Source organism: Anas platyrhynchos, chromosome 2 (assembly GCF_047663525.1).
Source record: "Anas platyrhynchos isolate ZD024472 breed Pekin duck chromosome 2, IASCAAS_PekinDuck_T2T, whole genome shotgun sequence".
Taxonomy (NCBI): domain Eukaryota; kingdom Metazoa; phylum Chordata; class Aves; order Anseriformes; family Anatidae; genus Anas; species Anas platyrhynchos.
This window is the reverse complement of record NC_092588.1, coordinates 56,709,284-56,733,049: the sequence shown is the minus strand read 5'-3', so window position 1 is coordinate 56,733,049 and position 23,766 is coordinate 56,709,284. Positions and strand designations below refer to the sequence as shown.

Sequence of the window (23,766 nt, the reverse complement as noted above, 5' to 3'; positions counted from 1 at the left end):
GCCATGGCTATAAAAATTATGAGCAACTTTTATTCTGTTTAGAGAAAAATCCATCCAGAATAAACCACAAAAGCCAAGCTGATATCTGAATTTAGGAATGCAAAAGAGATAAATGAAACAGCATACAATTCATATATTGATTAATATCACTGAGTATCACTGTTAGGATAAAATAATGTTTGTTTCTTTGTTTTTCTGACTTCTGATTTTTTTAAAGTCTCTGTGTTCTTCCAGTACAGAGAAGAAACATGTTTAAATATGCATGAATAAATAAATAAATAAGCCAATCCACATCTCATTCATCAGACTTTCATGCCAATAGCATGCATTAGTCAAGGACATTGTAGACAAGTAAGCTTGGGAAATACATACAACATTATGTTTACATAACATTTTATTCATTCAGTCTCTATCCTTATTACATCTCTTTTTCAAACTTGTTCAGTTTTCTGTATTTATATATATAAATGCATTGTTTGAATTTTTATTTTGCCAATCCTTGGGCATTTTATTTCATATTTCATCCACTTGGAGAATACAAAAATTATACATTTTTCACCAAATGCTTAAATCTTGTTTCTTTCTTTTTTTTTTTTCTTTATTTCTTTTTTTCTTGTTATGAGTTAAAACATATTTTTTAACATAAGTTAACTAGTTTTGGGGTCAGCGTTTCAAATTTTTTCAAAAAGGTTATCTAGGAACAGACCATATCCTCAGCTTGTGTGTGGAACTCTGTTAAGCAAGTGCCAACTTTCTCCACAAAACCTAGCACAAAAGTGGATGGAGTAGTGCCTCCAGCTGCCCATGTATACTGACAGTGATTTGGATGTTTGGCTTCTTGATTTGCATGTACTATTAGAGCAGAAGTACACAAAATTAAAGCATGTATTTACATTTAGAACGGAATCACACCTTTCCAGAAGTCTGTGCAATGGCATTTTACTGCTTGATTTGGATGCAGAAGTGTTATCTAGACATATATGTACACATGAGTTTAAATGAAAGGCACACATTTGGAGGCTGAGCTGTTTCTCAGTATCTCAGCTGATTTTAGTAGCATGAAAAGAAAAGAGCTAATTGCACTCAGAGGTGTACAGAACATCATGTGCCAGATAGTAAAATGTTTAGGCAGTTTCCATGCTACAGTTCTTCCCTCATTCCTTACTGAAAATCACACATCATCATACAAGGATAAATTCTACCTGACTCCATAGTTACAGAGCCTATAAAGTTAGGCTCTGTAACTGAAATTCATTTAACCTGTGTACACTTGTTAATGGCCTTCCATGTGCTTGTTCCACGTGCTTCAGAGAAGAACAAGATGTCTCATAGCTACTGTGCATGGGATCTTCATTTTATTTCTTCCCTCTAAGTCAATGGTCTCTGCCATTTTATTTGCAGGTTTAGTAGGGAAAATATTTCAGCCTTGAGCAAGACTGGAATTTCCCTGGAATTCAGTGGAGACCTAAGAGGACAAATAGGTTTGGGAGGTGCCCCTCAGTGCGGGGACTCACTTTCAGGTAAAACAGGGGAAAGGTAGTTAGTAATCTTACAAAAATGAGAGAAACATTGTAATGCTGCAGAGGAGAAAAATAAATAAATACATAAAATTAAAAAAAAAGCCTGAATTCTTGTATCTACAGCATTGTCCACTAGATTTAAAAAAGATTAGCAAATGGTTATTTCACTGGGTCAAAATTTGTTAACTTCTTTAGTTCAGTCCAACAGCCATTTCATAGAGCATTTCTCAGAACAAAAGTTCTTTACTGAAAAAAACAGTTCAGCTCCCTAATGGAAATGATAGAAATAATAAATGACAATTATTTAGCTCACTTGAATCAGGAGAGTCCCAGAACAAACACTGTGACTACCAAAACATAAAATTTAAAACATTCTTATAAGCTCCTAAATAGGACTGTTGAAGCCCCCAACTGATTCAGTGTTGCACACTGTGTCACTTGATAAACACACTCTCTCTCTAGAATGGGTATAATTCTTCCAGATCTTTCCTCAAAAGCCTTAAATGAGTGAGCTGAAGGAGCCACATTTAATTTGGCTGTTGAACAGAGTCAACTAGCTTTTCATCACTTGTATTTCAAACATTTTAAGCAGAAATTAGCACAGTATGCAAGAAGTGTCAGACAAATGCTTTTGCCTTGAAAAAAATGATTTACTTTACATGTATTAGAGCCTGATCTTTCAAGGATGCTGAACATCCTACATTTGCTCTGACATCTATGGATGCTTACCAGCTCTCAGCAGGTGTTCAGGGCATAAGAGAATTAGCCCGTTACTTTGCAACATCATGCAGTATTAACTTATTTCAAAAGAGAAGTGATACTGAAATTTATATTGCTTTAGAAAGAAATCAGTGCACCAGGAGAAAAAATAATGAAAATTGGTACATGAAATTTGGAGAGATTACAGAGTACCTAGGCAAGAGAAATCACTTAGAGGATTAATGTAATTGTAACAATATGTCAGAATTCAGTAACATGGCTACACTTAAAATACTAAGTCCCACATTTTAGAGGATGATTAATAGCTTAGAACAGTTAGGACCATAGCTTCAGTGTAGTCATTGTCAAACATTCTCATATTAAGAGTGTGAAACTTTAAGACATCTTGTTCTTCTGTCTAAGGTTTTTTTTGTTAGGTTTCCTATTCTACTCAAAATTGAAAATTTATGCCAAAATATTTCAGCCCACTATTATTTTGGAAAAAAAGATACTTTTTAAAATGTGTTGCAGTATGGCAAGAATGCTCAGTTTTAATATTTTATATAAACCTGATTTTTCTGTTTTAAAATGCTAGTTATTTAACTGCATATATGGAAAGCTGAAATAAAATATTTCTTTAAATATTTTTTTTTTTTTTTGAAATAATATTTTTATAGTAAGTTATCTTGTAAAACAGCTAGTCTTACTGATACGTAATTTTAATATAGATTATGTGTACTTTCTGGACAGAACAAGGTTGACTAAAGATAATTTGTTTTGTTTATTTATTTATTTGTTAGACTTGGGATATATTTCAGATTTGGAGCTTACATTTTTAATGTCTGATATATTTTTCACATTTTCTATTTAACTGAAAAATGATAGTAAAATTGACATTCTCATTCAAGCTTATATGTTCTGGGTCAGACATAAACTAACAAGCAAAACAATAAAACAAAATAACCCTTGCCAAAAAAAAAAAAAAATCACAATAATTTTCACTGTAAGGCATTAGAAAGCTCAGAACCAGGTACACATACATGCATGGTGAAATTCAGCAATGTAAACTCTTACATCAGAAAAGGGTTTTAGAAACAAACAAACAAAAAATCACCTTCACAGTTCCTGCCCTTATCTTGCCCAGACCCAAGCAGAATCAGTGAGAAAAATGAGACCTACCTTCTGAATGGTGATGATTCCTTCCTGAGTGTCTTTGTCCACAGAAATTTTAAATACTCCCAAACCATCACCATCCACAATCTTATACTCCATTTCAGCATTGGGTCCCACATCTGCATCTGCAGCTTTTATTCTGGCCACCACAGAAGCCACAGGTAAAGACTCTGGGACATTATATTGATATGATCCTGTGAAATTTAGAAGTTTAATAAATTTATAGTTTCCTGAGACTGCAAGCTAATATATACATATATACAATATATATTGTATTATATATATTCTTCTGTATTCATGCATCTGAGTATTTATTCAAACTACCAGAAAATATTCTTCTGTTTTAATAGAAGGTTTGGACCTTCTATAGATGGACTCTAATTTGAGTACTATGGGTACTCATTTTTTTCTACAAAAATTACAAGACAAAGATGCATGAACATCTTTACACACTTAAATGTAAGTCATGAGGCAAATGTCTGCAACTTTCCAATGAAAAAGATGTTTTCCTTCTTTATTTTCTACAAAAGAGGAAACAGAAGTAAATATATCAAATGAAATTAATATAGAGACACTACTTTATAAACCTATATCTGAGGGGAAGGAATTCATAGGTGGTCTTGCAATGTTTCACACGTCCCTGAACTAGAGATAATGAGGAAGTAAGTGGTAGAAACAAAGACTTGAGCAAAGTTGAGTTAAATAACTTGGCTGCAGCATTAAAGATTAACTTTGTGCAGTGGCCAATTGCTGGCTGGCTTGAGGCGTGTGTCTGAGGGTCTCTAATTTGGGTGCATGGGCAGCACATGGGGCTATGGGAATATATATGTAGTGGAGAAAATGGCAGTAAGGGTCTCCTGTTCAAGAGCCATCGGGAGTCCATGACTTTCATCCCTTCATATATCTTGGTAAGGCAATTTACAATCTGAATATGACTAGAAACTGAGATATATTCTTTGACAATAAATGCATCATCTGCACTCTTGAAAATTCCAGCTTTTTCATTCAAGTAGAAAATTATATATATGCTGTCAAAAGGATATCTGAATGCAGTCAGTAGCCGATAATATCTTCAACTTCAAAAATAACTTGTTATTCTATGATTACTTGAAACAGTTAATGGTAGGAAGCCTGTTTTACATTGTTGTAGGTGAAGCTGGAGTTCTTCACATTATTTTTGTGTTATTTTGCAAGGACATTATAAGATCATGTGATTTTTGTAAAATTATCCCAGACAGAATGTTATTAATAAACTGGTAAGAGAAAACAACTGTGTATTCCTTTCTCCCGTTGGGATGAGAGCCACCTTGGTGAAAGAAAGTAAACTGAGGGAAGATGAATGTCCAGCTCTTCTGTGATTAACTTTTTATGAAACACTATACACGAGAGAAATCCTGCTGAAGTTCCAAAGGAATATGAAAGATTAACAGTCAAGAAATTAAGTATCCTGAAGTCCAACTGGAAAGAGATAAAGATCTGTTAACATGTATATTTTGTCTTTTTATTGGTAGTGAAGAAGTAAAATATTTTAATAAATGCACCTACTTCATTTCATATGCTCTAAAATATATTAGCTAAACAAACAAAAAAATAATATTCCAATTTAGTAGTAGTAGCAATAATAACATTATTGATAGTAATATACATTGCTGTCAGTGGTTCTCAAAGCATTTGACATGGAAGTTGACTAATTTTATTCTTTGTTTAGAAATAACAAAATATATAAAGAAAATAGCAATGTTTAGAAATAATTCCAAAATTCAAGTAACTTACGTCGTGGAAAGCGGGGTGGGTTGTCATTTACATCAGTCAGTGTGACAGTTACAGATGTTGTTCCTGATAATCCACCATTTTGCCCAACCATGTCCTTTGCTTGAATAACTAGTAGATATTGATCCTTGGCTTCTCTATCCATATTTGGAAGGGCAGTTTTGATTACACCTGCAGTAAGACAAGATATGTCAATGGCTGCAGAAGTAAATATATTGCCGTGAAAGCTGAGTTTGCCTTTAAATAGTAGCAGCAAATCAATGACTGAAAAAAAAAAAAAAAAAAAAAAAAGATAAGAAAAAACACTAATAATATTTTACTAGGAACTGAACTTTCATACTACAAGCTTAATTGAAGAAGTAGTGAAACCACTGAAAACCACATTTTATTTATTTTTTTTTTCAGTTTGTGTTACATTGTTTGGGTAAAACATGACCATGTTTTCAGAATATCTTCTCCCTTAACTGCAAAGTTACTCAGGTAACACCCCCTTCCTTGAAAGATATCATCTCCACTCTCTTACAGCTAGTAAGAATAGCATATTCTGTACTCGCTTTCAAGATTCCAAGTTCAAGATTCATTTTACAATGCCCAACAGTCATTCAGCACATTAACTCTTACAAATATTGATATCATGACACATTCTGCATATATATGCAATTATCTTATTTCACCAAATATTTGCTTTAAAAATAACTACTTCTAAAGCATTAACATAATTAAGATACCTCTGTTAAAGAAAATATTGTTATATCTGAAATAAAGTTTTTGTTATAACCATTTGATTATCTGCATACAATTTGTAATTATTTGATTTGAAACGAAAACCAAAAGAAAGCTCCATGCTTCCTCCTTTCAGTTCTGTTGATATAGATCAGAAAATAAATACTCTTTCTCAAAACCTGATGACTTTATGAATATTTCATGTTCAGCACACAGTACAGCTGCTAACTCTGATTTCCAGAGAGGCAGCCGCTTACTCCAGCAGCACTTAGTGTCAGCAGTAAAGGAAACATAAACAATCTAAATAAAGGAGAGGCACATTGGGGCACATATCTCTGCATGTGATGTTTGCCGAATGTTTAGTTACAGTTTTATTTCTTTCTTCCCTTCTGAATTCAGGACTTTCCATTAATCAACTCATGGCTGAAACATTTACTTCACAGACTGCCTGGCACTATTTCACCCCTTTTACAACATATTAAAAAATACAGTTAACATACAATTTCATAACTTTATTGTCTCTACAATATTTTTCCTGGACTGCTTGTTTTTCTATCATATTTAAATTGTCAAGCAGTGTTAAACAGTCATTTGGAAGCTAATTATCAGGCACACAGGAAATTTCAGTATCACATCAAAATCAAATAGAATGCAAACATTCCAGTCTCAATCTTTAAAGGTTCTGATTTAGCAGAAAATACCATATTATTGGTCAGGGACTGTTTGCAGTCATTGTGACAATATACATTGTACATACACATAGAAAGCCAAAAATAAAATACCATGTATCATATCTTCTTGTGGAAAAAAATACTATATTGAGGACAGATTTGTTGTAATATGAATATGTTTATACTGCTTATTTATGCAAATTTAGATGCTGTTAAATGGAGTGTAACTTTTTGGTCACAACATTAGGATTCAGGTCTGTTTCCCAACACATTTTTTTTAAATGAGAAATAGAGTAAATAGTTTGTTTCTCTTTTGCCTCAGCATGTCCATCTCTGAAATGGAGATTATAATTTCTCTCCATGCATGCTAAGTAGCAAAATTTTTGCTAGAATAGCAAAATCATTTAATTTGGAAAAGATTTTCAAGATCACCAAGTCCAACCATCAACCTGACCTACTGAGTCTCATCACAAAGCCAAACTTCCAAGGGTGGACACTCCATCACTCCCTGGGCAGCCCCTTCTAATGTTTTGACCAACATCCCTCTGAAGAAATTCTTCCTAATGTCCAATTTAAACCTCCCCTGGTACAAGCTGGTACCATTTCCTCACATCCTATCACTTGTCACCTGAGAAAAGAGACGAACACACTCCTTGCTGCAACCTCCTTTCAGGTAGTTACAGACAGTGTGAAGTTTCCCCTCAACCTCCTCTTCTCCAGACTTTGCAGCCTCAATTCACAGAATCACAGTCATAGAGTGGTTTGAGTTGGAAGGAACCTCAAAGATTCCAAGCTCTCTGCCATGGACACCTACCACTGAATCAGGTTGCTCAAAGCTCCATCACACCTGACCTTAAATACTTTCAAGGATTGAAAGCATCTACAACTTCTCCAGAACACAACATGTTCCAGTGCCTCATCACCCTCAGAGTAAAGAATATCTTCCTAATTCCTAATCTAAATCTACACTTTTTTAGTTTAAAGATTACCCCTTCTCGTATCACTACATTCCCTGATAGAGTCCTTCTGGTTTCCTGTAGGCCCCCTTTAGGTACTGGAAGGCAACTATAAGGTCTCCCTGGAGTCCTGTCTTCTCCAGGCTGAAGAACCCCAGCTCTCTCAACCTGTCTTCATAGGAGAGGTGTTCCAGTCATCTTCATGGACCACCTCTGAACTCGTTCTAATACATCCATACTTTTCTTGTGCTAGGGGTCCCAGAGCCTAATGCAGTGCTCCAGGTGGGGTCTCACGAGAGCAGAGCAGCAGGGAAGAATCACTTTCCTTGACCTGCTGGCCACACAGTTTTTGATGCAGCCTAGTATATGGTTGTCTTTCCAACTTTTCCAACTCCTTTCTGAATTTCATGTCAACCAATATCCCCAGGTCCTTCTCCTCAGGTCTGCTGTCAATCCATTGTACACCCAGCCTGTATTTGTGCTTAGGATTGCTCTGGCACAGATGGACCTTGCTCTTTGCAAGTTCATGAAGTTGAATGAACTTCATGAGGTTAAAATTCCCCAAGTCACTTTTCACAAGTCTTGTTGTCTGGTTCCTTCACCAACTTTGTTGCTCTTCTTTGCACACAAAAGACCAACTCAATATCCTTCTTGTTGTGGGGGACCCAAAACTGAGCAAAATATACAGTTAAATGGGCAATTTTTATTAAAAAAAATAAAATAATATTAAAAAAGGAATAAAGATTGTGTTTTCGTGTGCCTGAAAATACACAATACATTTTCACAAAATTTCAAGAAAATAGTAATTAAAAATATAATAATTTGTTTTGAAAGTGACAGAAGGATAATGTATCAGATGAGGATGGGAAGTACAATGATTTCTGGTTCAAACTAGTGAATAAAAAATACATTTCCCAGTCTGAAAAGTGAAGGAGTGAGGTGGTCATGCCATAAATCTACACTTTAGGAAATCTGGTGAGTAGGTGACATTTGGACATTTCCATAACAAATATCTGAAAACAAAACAAATAAAAACAAACAAATGAAGCAAATGTTCACAACATCTTGAAATTTTCATTGTTCAGAAATACTGAAACAGGCAGTAGACCAGGGAGCTGGTAGATTGACAAAGATGTAAAATTTCAGTTTCAACAATATAAGCTTATCAAATTGCTCAGATGTGTTAATTTTGTGGTATATTCAGAAGAATAACAGAGTAAAAGATCAACAAAATCATAAGGTATTCAATTAATCAAGAGATCACATTAATAAATTCCTAGCAAATTTTAATGCACATGCTTTTTTTTTTTTTTTTTTTTTTTCTCAGCATTACTGTAGAGAGAGTTTGTGAAAAGTTACCTGTTTTTGGCTCCACAGAAAAGTAAGGTTGTCCTTGCAATATGCTGTAAACCACTCGGGCACTGTTGCCATAAGTAGGATCATCTGCATCAGTGGCTGTTACTTGAACCACAGAGGTACCTGCAAAATGTTTAAGGAACTATTGTACATAAAAGATCCATGCATCTAAACTACATGCAACATGCAGTTCCAATGGAACAGTGTGAGGTGTCTTTTTCACAGCTGTTCATCACTTCCATGATTCTGCCTAGAATATAAGGTTCTTTTTGTAAAGCAATACTATTAATCGTTATAGAATTTGTTCTTCCTAAATAGTCTCAGAGTTTAACTCACAGTAACAGAAACCACATCACTCAGTAGTTCCTCTCTCTATTTATAAATTTGGTTGGTGGAGGGTATATATAAGAACAAACTTCCAATGAACAGTGTTTTAAGCAATGATGAAGCCTGAAGTATGGTTGATAATTATGCCTGAAATATGTTATGAAATATCAAGTATGAAATATAGTAACAATTTCCCTTTGAAGAGAAGTCCACATATTAAAATTATAAATTATGAGTAATACAGATTCAAATATAAGCATATTCACATAAATTACATATTTTAATATTTATAAATACACACATATATATACAAATTAATTTTAGTCTATAACATTACTAGCCCTTTTATACAAGAGAAGACTGAAAAGTTTCTATTTCAGCTCAGACAACAAACAAGTGAGAGATACCTCCAAATAAATAAATACCTCCAAATAAAAAGTACTCATTTTCCTCTGTATCTACAATGTTTCAGTAACACGAGGTCATAATCTGCTACATAAATATTTCTTTAGGATAAATGTCTGTATGTTAACAGGAATAAGAAAGCAACATATTTAACTGGTTAGCAAGAAGGGTGTAATTTGTGAGAATGTCATTCAACATCCCTCTCCTATTTATTATGTTCTCTATGTAAGTTACCATTTGTTTTTGTTCTGTACATGATGTACACTCTGAGTTCAGAATAAGCCAACACATGGGAGCCAGGGTCTTGGCTGTGGTCACCACCTTTGATAGGTGGAAAGGATTATTATTTCTCACTGGCAGATTGTCTGGAACATTGAGACCTTCTACTCAACAGCCCAAGGACCCATTTGGAGGTTAGGTTGCAAATTAATATTGTAGCAATTTGGCAGATGCCCAGTGCAGATCTTCAGCTGAGGATCATATTCCCTATTAAACTGGATTTAGAAACAAGATTAGAGAGAAACATTTGTTAAAAAGAGTGTTCGTTTTCCAACTGAACACATTTTTGTTCTGTGAAAATGAGAGCAGCAAATCCAGAAATCATTCTTTAAGAACAAACTGCCATAACAAGTGACCAGGATGAATTCAACATACATTGTACTCTGGTTAGTTTTATTTTGACTTACTCAGGAAAGGATGAGAGAAAGTTCTGAAATAATTCATGTTTAGTATAGTATGTGCACCATTCACTCTCTTTAGTTTTTCTATTCTCAGGTAAGTAGAAGATCGTAAATGGGTCTTGGGATCAGGTTGAAGGTTCGGAGAGAAAGAGGATAAAATGATGCCCTTTATAAAATGGTACAAATAACAAAAGATGAGATTTACTTGAATGAATTCTGACCAGAAATCATCTTTCATAAGATAACTTTATTCATATATGACCTAACTAACCCACGTTCCTGACCTCTCTTCCTAAAGTATCAATGGCAAGGCATTATGTTTGAAATTCTATTTCAAATGTATTTTTTTTCTCTCTCTCTTTCAATATTTTTGTACAGAGAGAAGGTCCCTCTCAACCTGAAATTTCATGTGCAACTATTAAGTAGATGAGAAGTTTAAAAAGAAAATTGATAGTTAATCCATCAAGTCGTTTATCAGTTACAGGGCTTAAAATACATCAATTTTCTGTTCATCATTAAGAGCTTTGATTCAGTATGTCAAACTGATTTTACAGATTACTTTATAATGTTATCCATATGGAGACCTATTTTAAATTTTCCAGAGTCTCTTAAGCTTTTGAGTACAAAGGTGTCCTAATGACTATTTGACAGCCTGTGTTTTTTGTGAAAGCTTACCACATTTACACTGTCTCTAAGCCCTGACAGTGAAGCTTACGATGTCTGCAAATATTGGCGAAAGTTCTTATAAACCTCAAGGAGCTGTGCCTTTGCTCCTTGTTCTTGGTGCTTTCAAGGACTTCAGACCAATAAAAGATCAAAGAAATTACAAACTCTGCAATCTCATCACAGAAATCCTGCAATCTTGGAAGGAATTGTTTGTTGTAAAATATCTACTGATGTGGCAAGCAAGACTTCTACATTCTGTGAGATAAGTAAAGCCAGTATCTGAATCTAATTGGTTCTCCCCTAAACTGATGATTTTACCTTTCAAACACATATATCTACAAGAAACAAAACCAAACAATCATACAAACAAAATTAGGCAGAAATTCTAACTCCAAATATTTCTGCACTCATCCTGTTTGACTGTAATCAGCAACTAGAAAATGATGATATTTTCCTAGTCCCTTTACGCTTTTTTTTTTTTTCTCAAAGCTCATGGGAAAGATATTTTTTAAACAGCTACTATTATTATTTCTTTGAGATTTGTGTTCAAAAAACTGAATTTCCAGAAATTCTATGTCCAGAGGGAGATTTTTGCACAATATATTTAAAAAAATGATAATAATATAGGCAATCTAACATAAGGTGTTTTAACAATGTGAATAGACCTACTTTTAGGAGATCTGTTGCAAGGAAACATAATACACAGAAAGATCAGTAGAGATTTCCAGAGATATTTTCCCAGAGGAAAATTTCTCTTGAAGAATAAGGATTCCTTAAGAGGATCAACATTGCAAGAGATGTGTTCCTTTACTGAAATTGTTCTTCCTGAACACTTTCCCTGACCTCACAACAGAGGCAAGCAATTATCATGTAAGTGTCCAAGTAATGGTGGAATCAAAGGTAACATGGGACAGTCTACAAACAGAACCACATCTTTTTTTCATTTAATGAACTGGTTGGTGCTGTAAATCTATACTGCAGCATTGTTCAGAGCCCTAGATTGAGGTAGAAACAGGACACTAACCCTATCTCAAACCCATTAACGTGCAGTTATAGCCTGTAGCTTCACAACTTCAACTTTAAATATTTCTCGTAGTTTGTATATGATACAGGCTGAAAAGACAACGGACATTTACTGAAAAATCATGTATTTTCCTCTTGGATATGGATTTATCTACAATTATCTTTCTATACAATAGTCTAGGGCTTTGTAGCAAAGCTACGATGTCAGTTCATCTAAATGAATTCTACATAAAGCCTCTTCATAAAGTTTTTAAGCAATTGCAGCAAATATTGAGGGAAAATCTGTGCTGCTATATGGATGTTCCACATATTTTGCTATTGATGATATAGCTAATAACACACTGGCTTCTGCATGGATAGCACAGACTTCTGTTTTGTTGCTTTTATTGTTAATGGTGTTTGTTTGATTGTTTGTTTGTTTGTTTTGTTTATCCAGAATGTTTAAGCTGTCATTTTTAACCTAACCTTTAACAGACACTAATAGATATCACAATATAACAGTTATCTCACAATATAACAGTTATCTAAGAACATGATGTGTTTAAGTTCTGATATGAGGCAAAAAGAAGAGAAGAGGTTCTTTTGTTGAAGGCACCCAGAATTTAGAATTATATTTATACTTCATTTTACCAGTCAAGATTCACAGAGGTGTCGGATGTTGCAGAGATCAGCCTTTTCTGTGATAGGATCAAATAAAAGTGAGCTGAGCTGGTTGAGCTAGTTGTTGATGTTGTTTTGAGATGGAGATACTTCACAGGGATCATTTTTAAATCTCTAGGTTTATTGTTTTATTGTTTTAGAAACCTCTCTACAGAGTTTTTTTGTTTCTTTTCTTTTTTTCTTTTTTTTTTTTTTTTTTTAATTGTTATTGCAGTGTGTAGTACTTGATCAAAGTTTTAAAATAGATTTGTATGAGAAATGCGTGTTACTTCAGTTTTTAACACTGGTAAAATCATTTAAGGGAAAATTGGTTTCCAAAATTAGATGAATTTAACAAATACAGATTTTTGAAACTACACAAGCCCTGAAAAATAGAATTTTAGCCATATTAAAAAATTAAATCTAGGCAGACAGTTACTAAAGATATGGACTATTATAAATTAATGATGTATAATATGCGAAACAATTCTATGATGGCTTCATATTTCTAAAGGATAGCAGTTTCTACCAGAAATACTAAGCAATATTATTAACAAGGTATCCATAATACCTGCTTAATCTCTAAATGCAATTACCTAGCCTGGATTATCTAGTCTGGTTTTGCTCCACAGCTTCTGGTATTTCTGTGCTTCTGCCTTTGGGCTAGATCTGGTGCCATAATGCCTTGACAGTTTTTCCCCTCCAAGAGCACAAAGTAGGAGGCACAGTACCTGGAAGCAGGTTCTACACTCATCCCTCTTTAGTCTGCCTTCACTTGGGAAAAATCCCAAGATTGGGATCAAGGTTGGATGAATCACTTTTTTTTTTTTTTTATAAATATGAAGTTTTTCCATCCATCTCAATCAGATATAACAAATGTAACAAGAAAGAAAGGCATTACTTGTGTTAGGTAATAAGTAAGGCTGTTCGTTCATATGTGCGGAGAGTCTAGAAAATGAAACAAAGCCAAAGCTATGTTGTTCATTGGATTTTTTATTGCCAGTTCTCTTGGTTATAAGCCAAATGGGTCTGTCTCACTTCAGCTGTTTTTGTGTACAACATCACACATCCCAGGAATTCTCTTTTAATACTCTTTTAAGTATGATTGACAAACTTTTTCTTTGAAATATAAAACTGCCAGATGTTTTTAAGTAAAATGACTACTTAAATATATATGATTTTCAGATAAGCCATATCTTTGAGGGTTTTGCTATGAATATATTTATAAGCCATCAAGATATTTACCCTATTCATCTTAATCAGTATAATTGGACCAGACCCAAATATAATTTGAACCTGACCCAAAGTCATTTAAAATAACAGAAAATATTGACTTCAATTAGCCTTAGATAATGCCCTAAAATATTTGCCAAATATAATACAGAATCATTACATTTGCATAACCATCCTTAAGGTTAAAGGTGATAGTTCTAGCTTTATAGTTAATTTGGGTTTATAATCCTGTGATCTCTTTCATTTTGCTAAATATCCAATTAAAAATCATTGTCGTAGATATAATTTCATGCAAAATTAGGAGAAAAATGTACTTTGTTTCGCCTCAATATCTTACAAATGCTCTGAGTGGTTAATTAAAAGTTGTGTTATATGAATAAACTATGGATCTATGTAACTACGTAAGACAAGTGCCACATAAGCACTTCATGGTAATCCTTAATTTAGTAATATTTCAGTATTCAGTAGATGTGTGATAGAAACACTGAAGATATTTTAAATGTACAGTTCCAGGAAGTTCATGAAGATGAAACTGCCCTGCCTCAACACAGATCTTAGAGACTGCACAAGGTACAGTTAATGATAATTTTGTACAACATTCTACCTAAATTGAACATATATTTCGTGCTGCTGTCCGTATGGGATAGAATTTCTTTCAAACACTCATGTGGTAAAGATTCATCAAAATATGCAAAACCATCTCATTTTGAAAAACAGTCCTTATGTCACCCATTGTTTATCATGCGCTTCCCAAGAGTTGATTCCCAATGTGTTTTTGGAACAAATGGAACATCTGTGGGAGGTTGGGGCAAGGATCTGTGTGTATAGGCAAACCCCAGATATTTACAGAGTCATTCATATGTCAATATATCACTACAGGACAGGAAAGTGATAACTCCTCCAAGAGGGAAATTAAGAGATATTAAGAGATATTATTCTTAAAGGAGAAGGACAAAGATGTAAAAATCTAGTTATTGTAGCATTCTACAGCTCACAATCAAATTCTAAAACAAAACATCAATTGCTCTCTCTCTCTCTCTCTATATATATATAGAGCATGTTTCTACAGTGCTAACTATAGGTTTTAGTCTTATATTATCTGATTATTTTTGCCAAGTTCAGTAGGCAAAAGTTCTCATCAGTGTATCACAATATCATATCCACCCTAATGCTGCTCAAAAGCTATGGTGTCCATCCTTCTTTCCACGGATGCTACTGCTTCTTCAGCTATTCACATAGTGTTTGAGTGATAATGAATAAGATGTCTATGTATTTATGCTCACTGGTTAGTAAAATAAATAAATAGAAAACTCATTAACATAGTTTTACTAATATTCTGTTGGCTCCTAAATTGAGATTTAAATGTAAAAGCAGTGTTGACGAATGATTGTTGCATGGCACACAGGCAGGGAAGACTTTATTTTTTTTCTATTTTTTTCTTCTTTTTTTTTTCCTCTCTCTATCTCTAATTTAGAGGCATTGTTCAACGTCCAAAAATAAAAATAGAAATAAAAATAAAAAATTATTAAAAAAAGTATTGAAAACACTCTATCAAATTCTATATTGGCAGCTTACTTAAGAAGTCACTTAAGTACTTAAGTGTCAAATTTTGCTATGGTCTAAAATCAGTCAAACAAAGACATTCTTACTTTCAATCACCATAAAACTTTCTTAACCTGAGGTAGGAATTCCCATACATGTATTTCCACTGACATAGATGAAGTTCTTATGCTTTTTAATGTCACGCTTGTATTTAGAACTTGAAGATATACTAAAATTCAACAAAATGTCTCTGGGCAAAATTCTTATCTGTCTTGAATCAGACAGGTTTTGAAGGAACACAAGCACCTGACAACAGATAAACATTTGTTCTCTCTAAAATGAAGAGATGGCGTATTTGATGTTGAAATTCTTTTATAATTCAAAGTCAGGAATAGAAGCTTCACTCCTTTTCTAACAGAGGGTCTGAAGCCTCTAATAGCTATTCTTCCCTGATTCTACTGGAATTTTATCAACTACCCCCAGCTGTACCCCAATATCTGCTACTTGCATTTATTTCCCAGAGAGCTGGATTTGAGTATTAGAAAAGATACACAATAAACTGTTACAAATATATGCAACACTTACCAAACTGTTATGCATTGGTAGGAATATGAAGAATTTGTTAAGAACAGACTTTATCTGAACAAAATGATATATTATCACTTGTAAGTACCATAGCATAGGTGTGAAACTTATTATTGTTAATGAGAATTACAAGACAAAGCCTCTGGGCACTAGAATGAGAAATACATCATAAAATGCTTATCTGAGTCCCTGAATAGCTATTTGAGTTTCACAACATTTTTGAGGGGTAAATCTAGTATGCTATTTTCAGTTCAGCCTTGAAATATCTAACTGTTGCAGGTGGCTCATAGATAATTAAGCAACTTATTGTGATACAGTAAAAAAATAATGATTTTTTAAAAAAAAACGCAATAGGAAAAAAATTCCCACAACATCAACAGTGTATTTTGCACTTACCCACAGGAGACATCTCAGGAACTCCAGCAGTATAAGGACCATCCAGAAATTTTGGCTCATTGTCATTGATGTCCTGAATCTTAATGACGAACTCAGATTCTGGTTCCACAGGTTTATTAGTCAGCCTATCTAGTGCTTGTGCTCGGAGTGTGTAGTAGGCCTGCTCTTCTCGATCCAGCCTCTTTGTAGCATGAATATCCCCTGTGTTCTCATCAATAATGAAAATGGAACTTGCCCCTTCGCCTGACAAGATGTATTTGATGGAACCATCTCCTTTATCAACATCAGAGTGAAGCTGGTGAAAAATTGATGAGAGATGAGATTAACTTACAAGAGAGTCAGTGGCATGGAGATATGTAAAAATAATTCCTCTGTCGAACAGTAGTACATGAAATTTTATTGTTCTTGGAAAGATAAGCTGAATGTTTATCAGGCACAGCACATGAGGGACTATTAGAATCTGTCAGCTTACTCTTCTGAGCAAGAAAATTTCATTCCTTTCTGCAAAGGAATGAAAATGCATTTTCAAATACATTTTATATCATCCAATAGTCTTCCTCATCATGAAGACTCTTTTAAATCATGGAACAAGATTCCATAGTTTTTGTAGCTCTTTATGTCTACTGAGTCCCATGTTCCTGTTACAGAATACAGACTCAAACACCAGTGATATATTTTAAAACTTGTGTCAACAATTAATTGATCTAGATATCATGTCAAAGTAATACACACACACCATAATGGATCACTATTTTTAAACAGATGAGGAGAATATTAAATATGATAAGATTCTTTCTCTCTTGTCTACTTTGTACCTGCTCTTAACTCCGTATCACACTGGGTTTGGAGGTAACTCTATTGTCATCATTATTACAATGTCCTCCACTAAGGAGGTCTTTTTTTTTTTTTTTTTCTTCTCAGCTGGGATTATCTTTGAGATACTAATCACTTCCAGAATGCATTTGCAGTAAATTGCTGTCTCAGGCACAACTTTGTACAGCTGCAAAGATTTCCCTCTTTTCAGCAGGGAAGAACTGGTGATCAGTTTTAAATTTTTCACATGGGTGAAAACCTGCCTATTTCTTACACATTAGTTCATTTACACTGTTTTACACAGTCAGGTTATCTCATGCAATTACAGTGCACTTTCTCTTTTAAGGCAAGAATGGAATCTGAGCTTCAGAGTGGATCGAAAAAACAGAAGTGGGGTATCTAAAGCAGATTAGATACATTATTTCAAAATATATCTTATCCTCATTCGACTGCTTCCTAACTCCTGAAATACCTACACAATTCTGAGATTTCTTTGGTGGAGTTTCTTAATCCTTTAAAGTCCTACTTCTTAGCACACTAAGATGTAGTCAATGCTGACACTGTGAGCAGATCAAGGGAAAATGTATTTCACACCAAGTCTCTTTGAATATCCACAGAACTGCCTATTCCTCAGCCATAATGTGTTCGCTCAATAAACTATACAGCTGTTCTTCTCACAAATCTGGCAGCAGTGGCTCTTGCTGTTTTTTCAAACTTGACTGGAAGGAGTACTCATCCTTCTTAAAAAGGAACAGTGGTGTATGCAAGTAAGAATCTGGTTTGTTGTGTTTTGTTGATTTGTTATTTGTTTCATTGTTTGGATTTTGTTTGTTTGCTTGTTTGTTTTCCTAAGACACATTTTCTGTGTTCTCTTGTGTGCTGCAGAGGCACTGTGTAGTTTCCCCTACATAGCCAGATTACTGCAGTGTAGACTGAAATATTGATCATCACATTAGCTAAGAACTGAAACTATAGGGTACAAAGATTCAATGCATTTTTCTGCTTGAAGAAAATCAGTTTTTCCATATATCATATTCTAGTAGAGAATTGGTCTTTCTGTGGTGGCTGTAATGCTCCCATTATCTCTGTAAAAATTACTCCACTTTCTTAAGCACATACTTAAGGATGTGCTGTTTATCAGGTATAGCAGTTATCTGAAAGTTAGAGATGTAAAAGTAGATCTCTTCAGGCAGTTAAGGGAACTGAGTCCACACTTGAAATTGCTGAGAACAACCTCACTCTACCTCATGGAAATGAAGCCTCACCTGTCAGTCCATCATACTGTAACACTCACGCCTGGGTCTCACACTGCAGGGCTGCACAACCTCCTTTTCACATTGGATTTGTATCAAGATCAATCCTGAGTAACTTTCTAGCAGTGTTTCAAAAGAAAAGAGACCTTCAGGGGAGAGACCAGAAGCGTAAATCCTCAAAGATGCACTGACTAAGGCTTTCACATCCCAGAGAAAAAAGGAAATCTGTAGCTTCAGCATTTCCCATTTGCTCACACAGTAGATTTCTGGTTAATACATTGTTTTTAAGGTGTACCACTCTGAGGTCCATAAATCTCCACATGGATTGCACTACAGTGATTGGTGCCCTGCAGTGAAATACTGAACAGAAGCTACTTTTTGGAACTATGCCTTGGTAGAAAACTGTAAACGGATTAGTAAATTGATTAGCAATGGCCTTTGTTACTCCAAGGTTGAAGTTCTGGGTAAGAAAACTTATTTGAATCTTTTGCTATTTTTTTTTCTACTTAGCCTTTATAAAATAACACAGGCCCATGTTCAAGTTACTAAAGCACCATTCTCTACCTACTTAACCCCAGGGAAGGTGATGTAGATAAACAATTAGTTCATTTCTTGCACTATGGTATAATCAATTCTATGTAAAACACTCTCAAGGATTTGTGTCAACATTTATGTGTATATTTTAGAGTCAGTGTGAGGTCACTTAAACTACAACACAAGAAAACAATACAAAAATAAGCTATTCTTACAGAATCCAGACATATGTTTGGTGCAGTTTTGAGATCACCTTTATTTGTCTAGCTATTTATATTGAGTCTATGAAGTGAGAATTTATATTTTCCTTATAAAGTTGTCTTCAGAAAATACACTTTTTCCTTTTATTTTTATTTTATTTTTAATGAAGAAGCATGTTTAAGAATGAGACTTCTGATTAAGTACATATTGTTATTTTCTCCCGTGATTGATTTGACAGTATTTATCCAAAATAGTATTAGTCCCCAGAACAGTTGTACTTTACCGGAAGATTCCAGAAGAATCTGTAGGCTTCAGAAATATATCTGTGCCATCTACTAGATTGTCTATTGCTCCTGAGACTTTCTACAGAGAGATTCATATGGGAGCTGGAATTGCAGCTCAGCTGAACACAATGACAATAATATCAGAGGAGCAAGACAAACTCAACTTCAAATTCTTGTTTCAAGAGACATGGAAGATTCAAAGATTCACTGGGTAAATCTCATCTGATCTCATTCTGGAATATCACAGAAAGATTTTCTTTCAGAAGCAGTTTGCAAAAAAAAAATAAATATTTAAAATAAAATAATTTCTCATCCTTGTACAGCTCTTTTGAAAAGATGGAAATCTAAACCATGGTTTAAGGCATCTTCATTTCTTCTGCTGCTCCATTCTGAAGGGGGAATGCTATAGAAAGTTTTCATGCTTCCAGTTCACTCCACCCATTGCCACCTCCATGAAACATCCATCACGGTCCACATCTTATTGCTTCTTTGCTAGATTCCACATAAATACAACATGAAGATATTGGGCATTTTGGTGTTGGGTGTTTTCTGCAATACACTGCACAAAAAACAGAGAAAGAAAGCAGCATGCTTTTGCAGAAAGAGAAGATGCTTTTTAACTCCTGAAGTTCTGCAAAGGTTAACAGAGAGCAAAGAGATATAATAAGGAAAGCTACACAAGTTTTGTGGAGGCAGAGTGTCAGTGCTTATTAGAAGTGAGCTTTTTTATTTTTATTTTTTTTTTATTTTGTTGATGTTGTGGTTGCTTTTAGAAGAGAACTTACTATCTTCTACTGTCTATGAAATCAAACTAAAAAGAGAGCACTTAAATCTTCTAAACCAAGCTCTAAATCTCCCCTCAGATTTAGAAAATGCTTGTTTAGATATGTGCGATAAACGAGAGCAGTCAGTTTGACTCAGTAGCAAAGGCATGTCTACCCTAACTCCTGCGATGAATAAAATTTTGTCTTCACATACATTTTTCATTCTGCAGCAGTAAATGTTTAGTATACTGTCTCACCCAATGATTTATGCTTATTTGGACTCTTAGAATCATGATTATTCTAGAGAATACTCAAACCTATATATTACATTTCCTTCAAGATCCTTAATACTCAATAGCTTTTTGGGTTTAGTGCATTTGTAGGTGCAGATCTGTAGTTTGCATCACTTGCCATTAAAGTATGCTAATGCAGTATTTTCAGTAGAGAAGGACATTTATTTTTATCAGCAAGCAGAGGTACTGCAATGCATTAAAAACAATTTATCTGGCCACCACTGATCTGTCTGAGTTCTGAATTAGAGGTTTTCTCTTGCTCTGATTTTCAGTTCAGGCTCCCTTAAAGTAGATGCAACATTCATATGCTCTTTTCCTTTTTTCTTCTTCAAATATCTCACTTTATAGAAGTTCCTCACTATGGTAGCATGGATGATGTTTCACTGCAGACACTACAGATTTAGGGCTGAATCTGGCTGAAGAAGAAAAGCAGAGAGAACATTAAGAGGTTTGCAGCAGCAGCAGGATCACACAGTAATGATGGCAAAGGGACAGACATAGCAAACATGAGATACTTCAGTGAAACCCAGCTCCATATCTCCTTGATGCCAGAAGAAAAAATCATTTGTTTGCAAAATAACTGAAGTTTTCTCAAGAAGGAGCGCCTGCCTGCCTGCACCCTTTCATTTCTTGATGTGGAAGTAGCTAGAAAGGGAGGAAAGAAATAAAAATATGACTCATGATTTTGCAGGCACCTGTACTTCTTGGTGATGTGGAAGTGGCTAAACTGTAGCTTTATTTCTGCCTTGTCCCTAAAAGCACAGAGCAATAAGGAAGGGGGAAAAAAAGAAGAAAAAAAAAAAAAAAAAAAAGGAAAGAACACCAAGCCATGAGTAATCTTCTTGCCTATTTTATAACCAAAACTTTCTATCATAAAACTACACAGAACTGACTGTGGGAGAAAAGCACTCTTGTGACAGCCTTGTTCAAAACCCAGTCAACCTAGAAAAAAATTCTACTCTGTGTTGAACTAAACCCCTGAAAATTGCATCTAGAGTGCCCAGAGCTGACAGAAGACCTAAGAGCTGCTGTAATGACTGAGGTCCTGAGATTTCTTCATTCCCAGCATCATCCTTATAGTCTGTCTGAACTCAGGCTGTCTCCAAATCCTCTTTTATATTGCATCTGGTAACACTGCTGTCCTACAAATGACCACAAACTAATATATCTATCCAAGAACATCCCAAAGTCACACGCATAATGAGAGGTTACATATCACATGAGTGCATTTCATTTTCAAGGTAAAACCAGAGAACATCCCTTTGGGAGTACCAGCTGTGTCACCCCACAGCTGTGGTTAATAGCCCTCTTGCGGGCAAATTATATGCTGTTCGTGTATCTTGGGCTTAGAGATCTTCATATTCAACAGTGTATATATAGCCAGTAAGAATAACACTCTGTCTAAAGTCAAAGTATTCATTTAGATGCATGATAATAAATAAAATAAATAAATAAATACATGAATAAGTTAAAGAAGGAGAGAGGAACTAGAGATTAAAAACAAAACAAGCAAACAACAACAACAAAAACATGAATGAGAACATAGCCAGTTCTGTGGGACCAGCAGAGAAGCTGAATGGGAAACAAACTAATGAAATAACTCCAGGGGATATGATGGGGTAGAGGAGATGGAACATGAAAAGGAGGACAAAAGGACACAGAGAAAAAGAAAAACAAGTTGAAATGAGAAGAAACATTCTGAATTTTTTTTTGGAAAACAACAACAACAACAACAACTAATGAAACAAAATCATAAAATAGTAATTGAGCTGTTGTTTTCAGTGACTGAATATTGTTAGGCATCTGATCATATTGTTAGACATCTGATCAGGTGTCCTTTTTTTTTTCCTTTTCTTTTTTTTTTTTTTTTTTTTTTTACTCTGAAGTAAAAAGAAAATAGGGCGTGAGATTTAAATTGTCAACAGAATTAAAATTCTGGAATCAGGGGAGCAAATAAAGAAAACTGGCTGAGGGGCAGGGAGAGTAACTTAAGTATCAGCCTCCTCTAAATGAATTAGGTATGATTCTTGAAAAAATAATCATTATTTCCCCTATTAATTTACTTTCTGAACCATTTCTTGCTGCTACAGAATGCATGGTTCTATGCCTAAGAAATTAAAATAATAAATTAAAATATTTTAAAATTTCTATTTTAATTTCAATTATTTTGGTCTTGTTACAAAAGTAATGTGGGACAGAAACAGATTCTTCAACATTTTGTTGTTTAAAGAAATTAAAATAATTTTATTAATTTCCTCAGATATTTCTCCCATCATCAAATTTGGAATAAGCAGCTAGGCTTCATTATCTCATTCTTCCTCCATGCAGGTTCCCCAGTCAAAAGTTCAGACATGTCTGTGGGAGAGTTCAGAAAAAAGTATATAGCCCTTACACTCTCTAGTGACTAATCAGTGCTCTAGGAGGATAATAACCTTAACAACTCAACGACAGGAAGCAAAGTGAATGTTTGATTTTGCCAACTTTTTTAAAAAGGGGGGTGAAGCAGAAAAGAGAACAATGAAACTTTTTAACTCCTTGATGATTATTATTCAAACAAAATTCAAAATAGAAGTACCAAAATTCTAAGACTTATACTTCATAACATTCCAATTAGTATCTAAGTAAGACCCCAAGGCTTCTAAGTGAATAAAAAAGTTCAAATGAAAGGATCCCCTAGGAATAAAAGAAACTGTCATCTAAAGGCTAGTGAGCTGAATAATTAATAGGAAATACTGAAAACTGAATGTGATAATAGCAACCATATCATATTTTTGACATTTTTATTTTAATAATACTCAGTTATTTCTATAGTGTCTTCTATTTCTGTATAATGTATAACAATTCTTTATATAGACCAATAGTGATCATGTACATATAGAAACACGATGCCTGTATATGCGTGTGTATACATATACACTCATACACATATATTTGGATATGTGTATGCATATACACTCATATACATATATTTCCTTATTGTGCCTTCTTTTCCTACTTCTGCAGATGATGTACACATAAATCTGTGCCTCTCTCCCCACAGTTTTAATAAGAGTATGAAATGCCCTGTGGCAACAGGGACTTGTGCAGTCAGCCCATTAAGATCGGTGCAGCTACAGGAGGAACTCAGAAGCAGCTGCTTCTGTAGATGGGGCTGAGTGGGCATATGTATCTGGCTGAGTATTCTTGAAGAGTTTTAATGGGCCATCATCATGGCATGTCACTCTCCAAAATGACTATTTGTCATTCGCACTCTTAAAAGA

The 23,766-nt window shown here is 34.4% G+C and overlaps 1 protein-coding gene across 2 annotated transcripts in view; it reads right to left on the bottom strand.

Annotated features, from left to right (window-relative positions):
* LOC101798188 (cadherin-7) overlaps window positions 1-23,766 on the bottom strand; it is a 90,449-nt gene that overhangs the window by 32,896 nt on the left and 33,787 nt on the right. For both annotated transcript variants that reach the window (XM_027451921.3, XM_027451920.3), the window contains exons 3-6: window positions 16,365-16,659; window positions 8,872-8,991; window positions 5,166-5,333; window positions 3,399-3,586 (exon numbers count right to left, since the gene is read on the bottom strand). In XM_027451921.3, coding sequence (XP_027307722.2) covers window positions 3,399-3,586; window positions 5,166-5,333; window positions 8,872-8,991; window positions 16,365-16,659 — 771 coding nt within the window. The remainder of the gene's footprint in view (window positions 1-3,398; window positions 3,587-5,165; window positions 5,334-8,871; window positions 8,992-16,364; window positions 16,660-23,766) is intronic.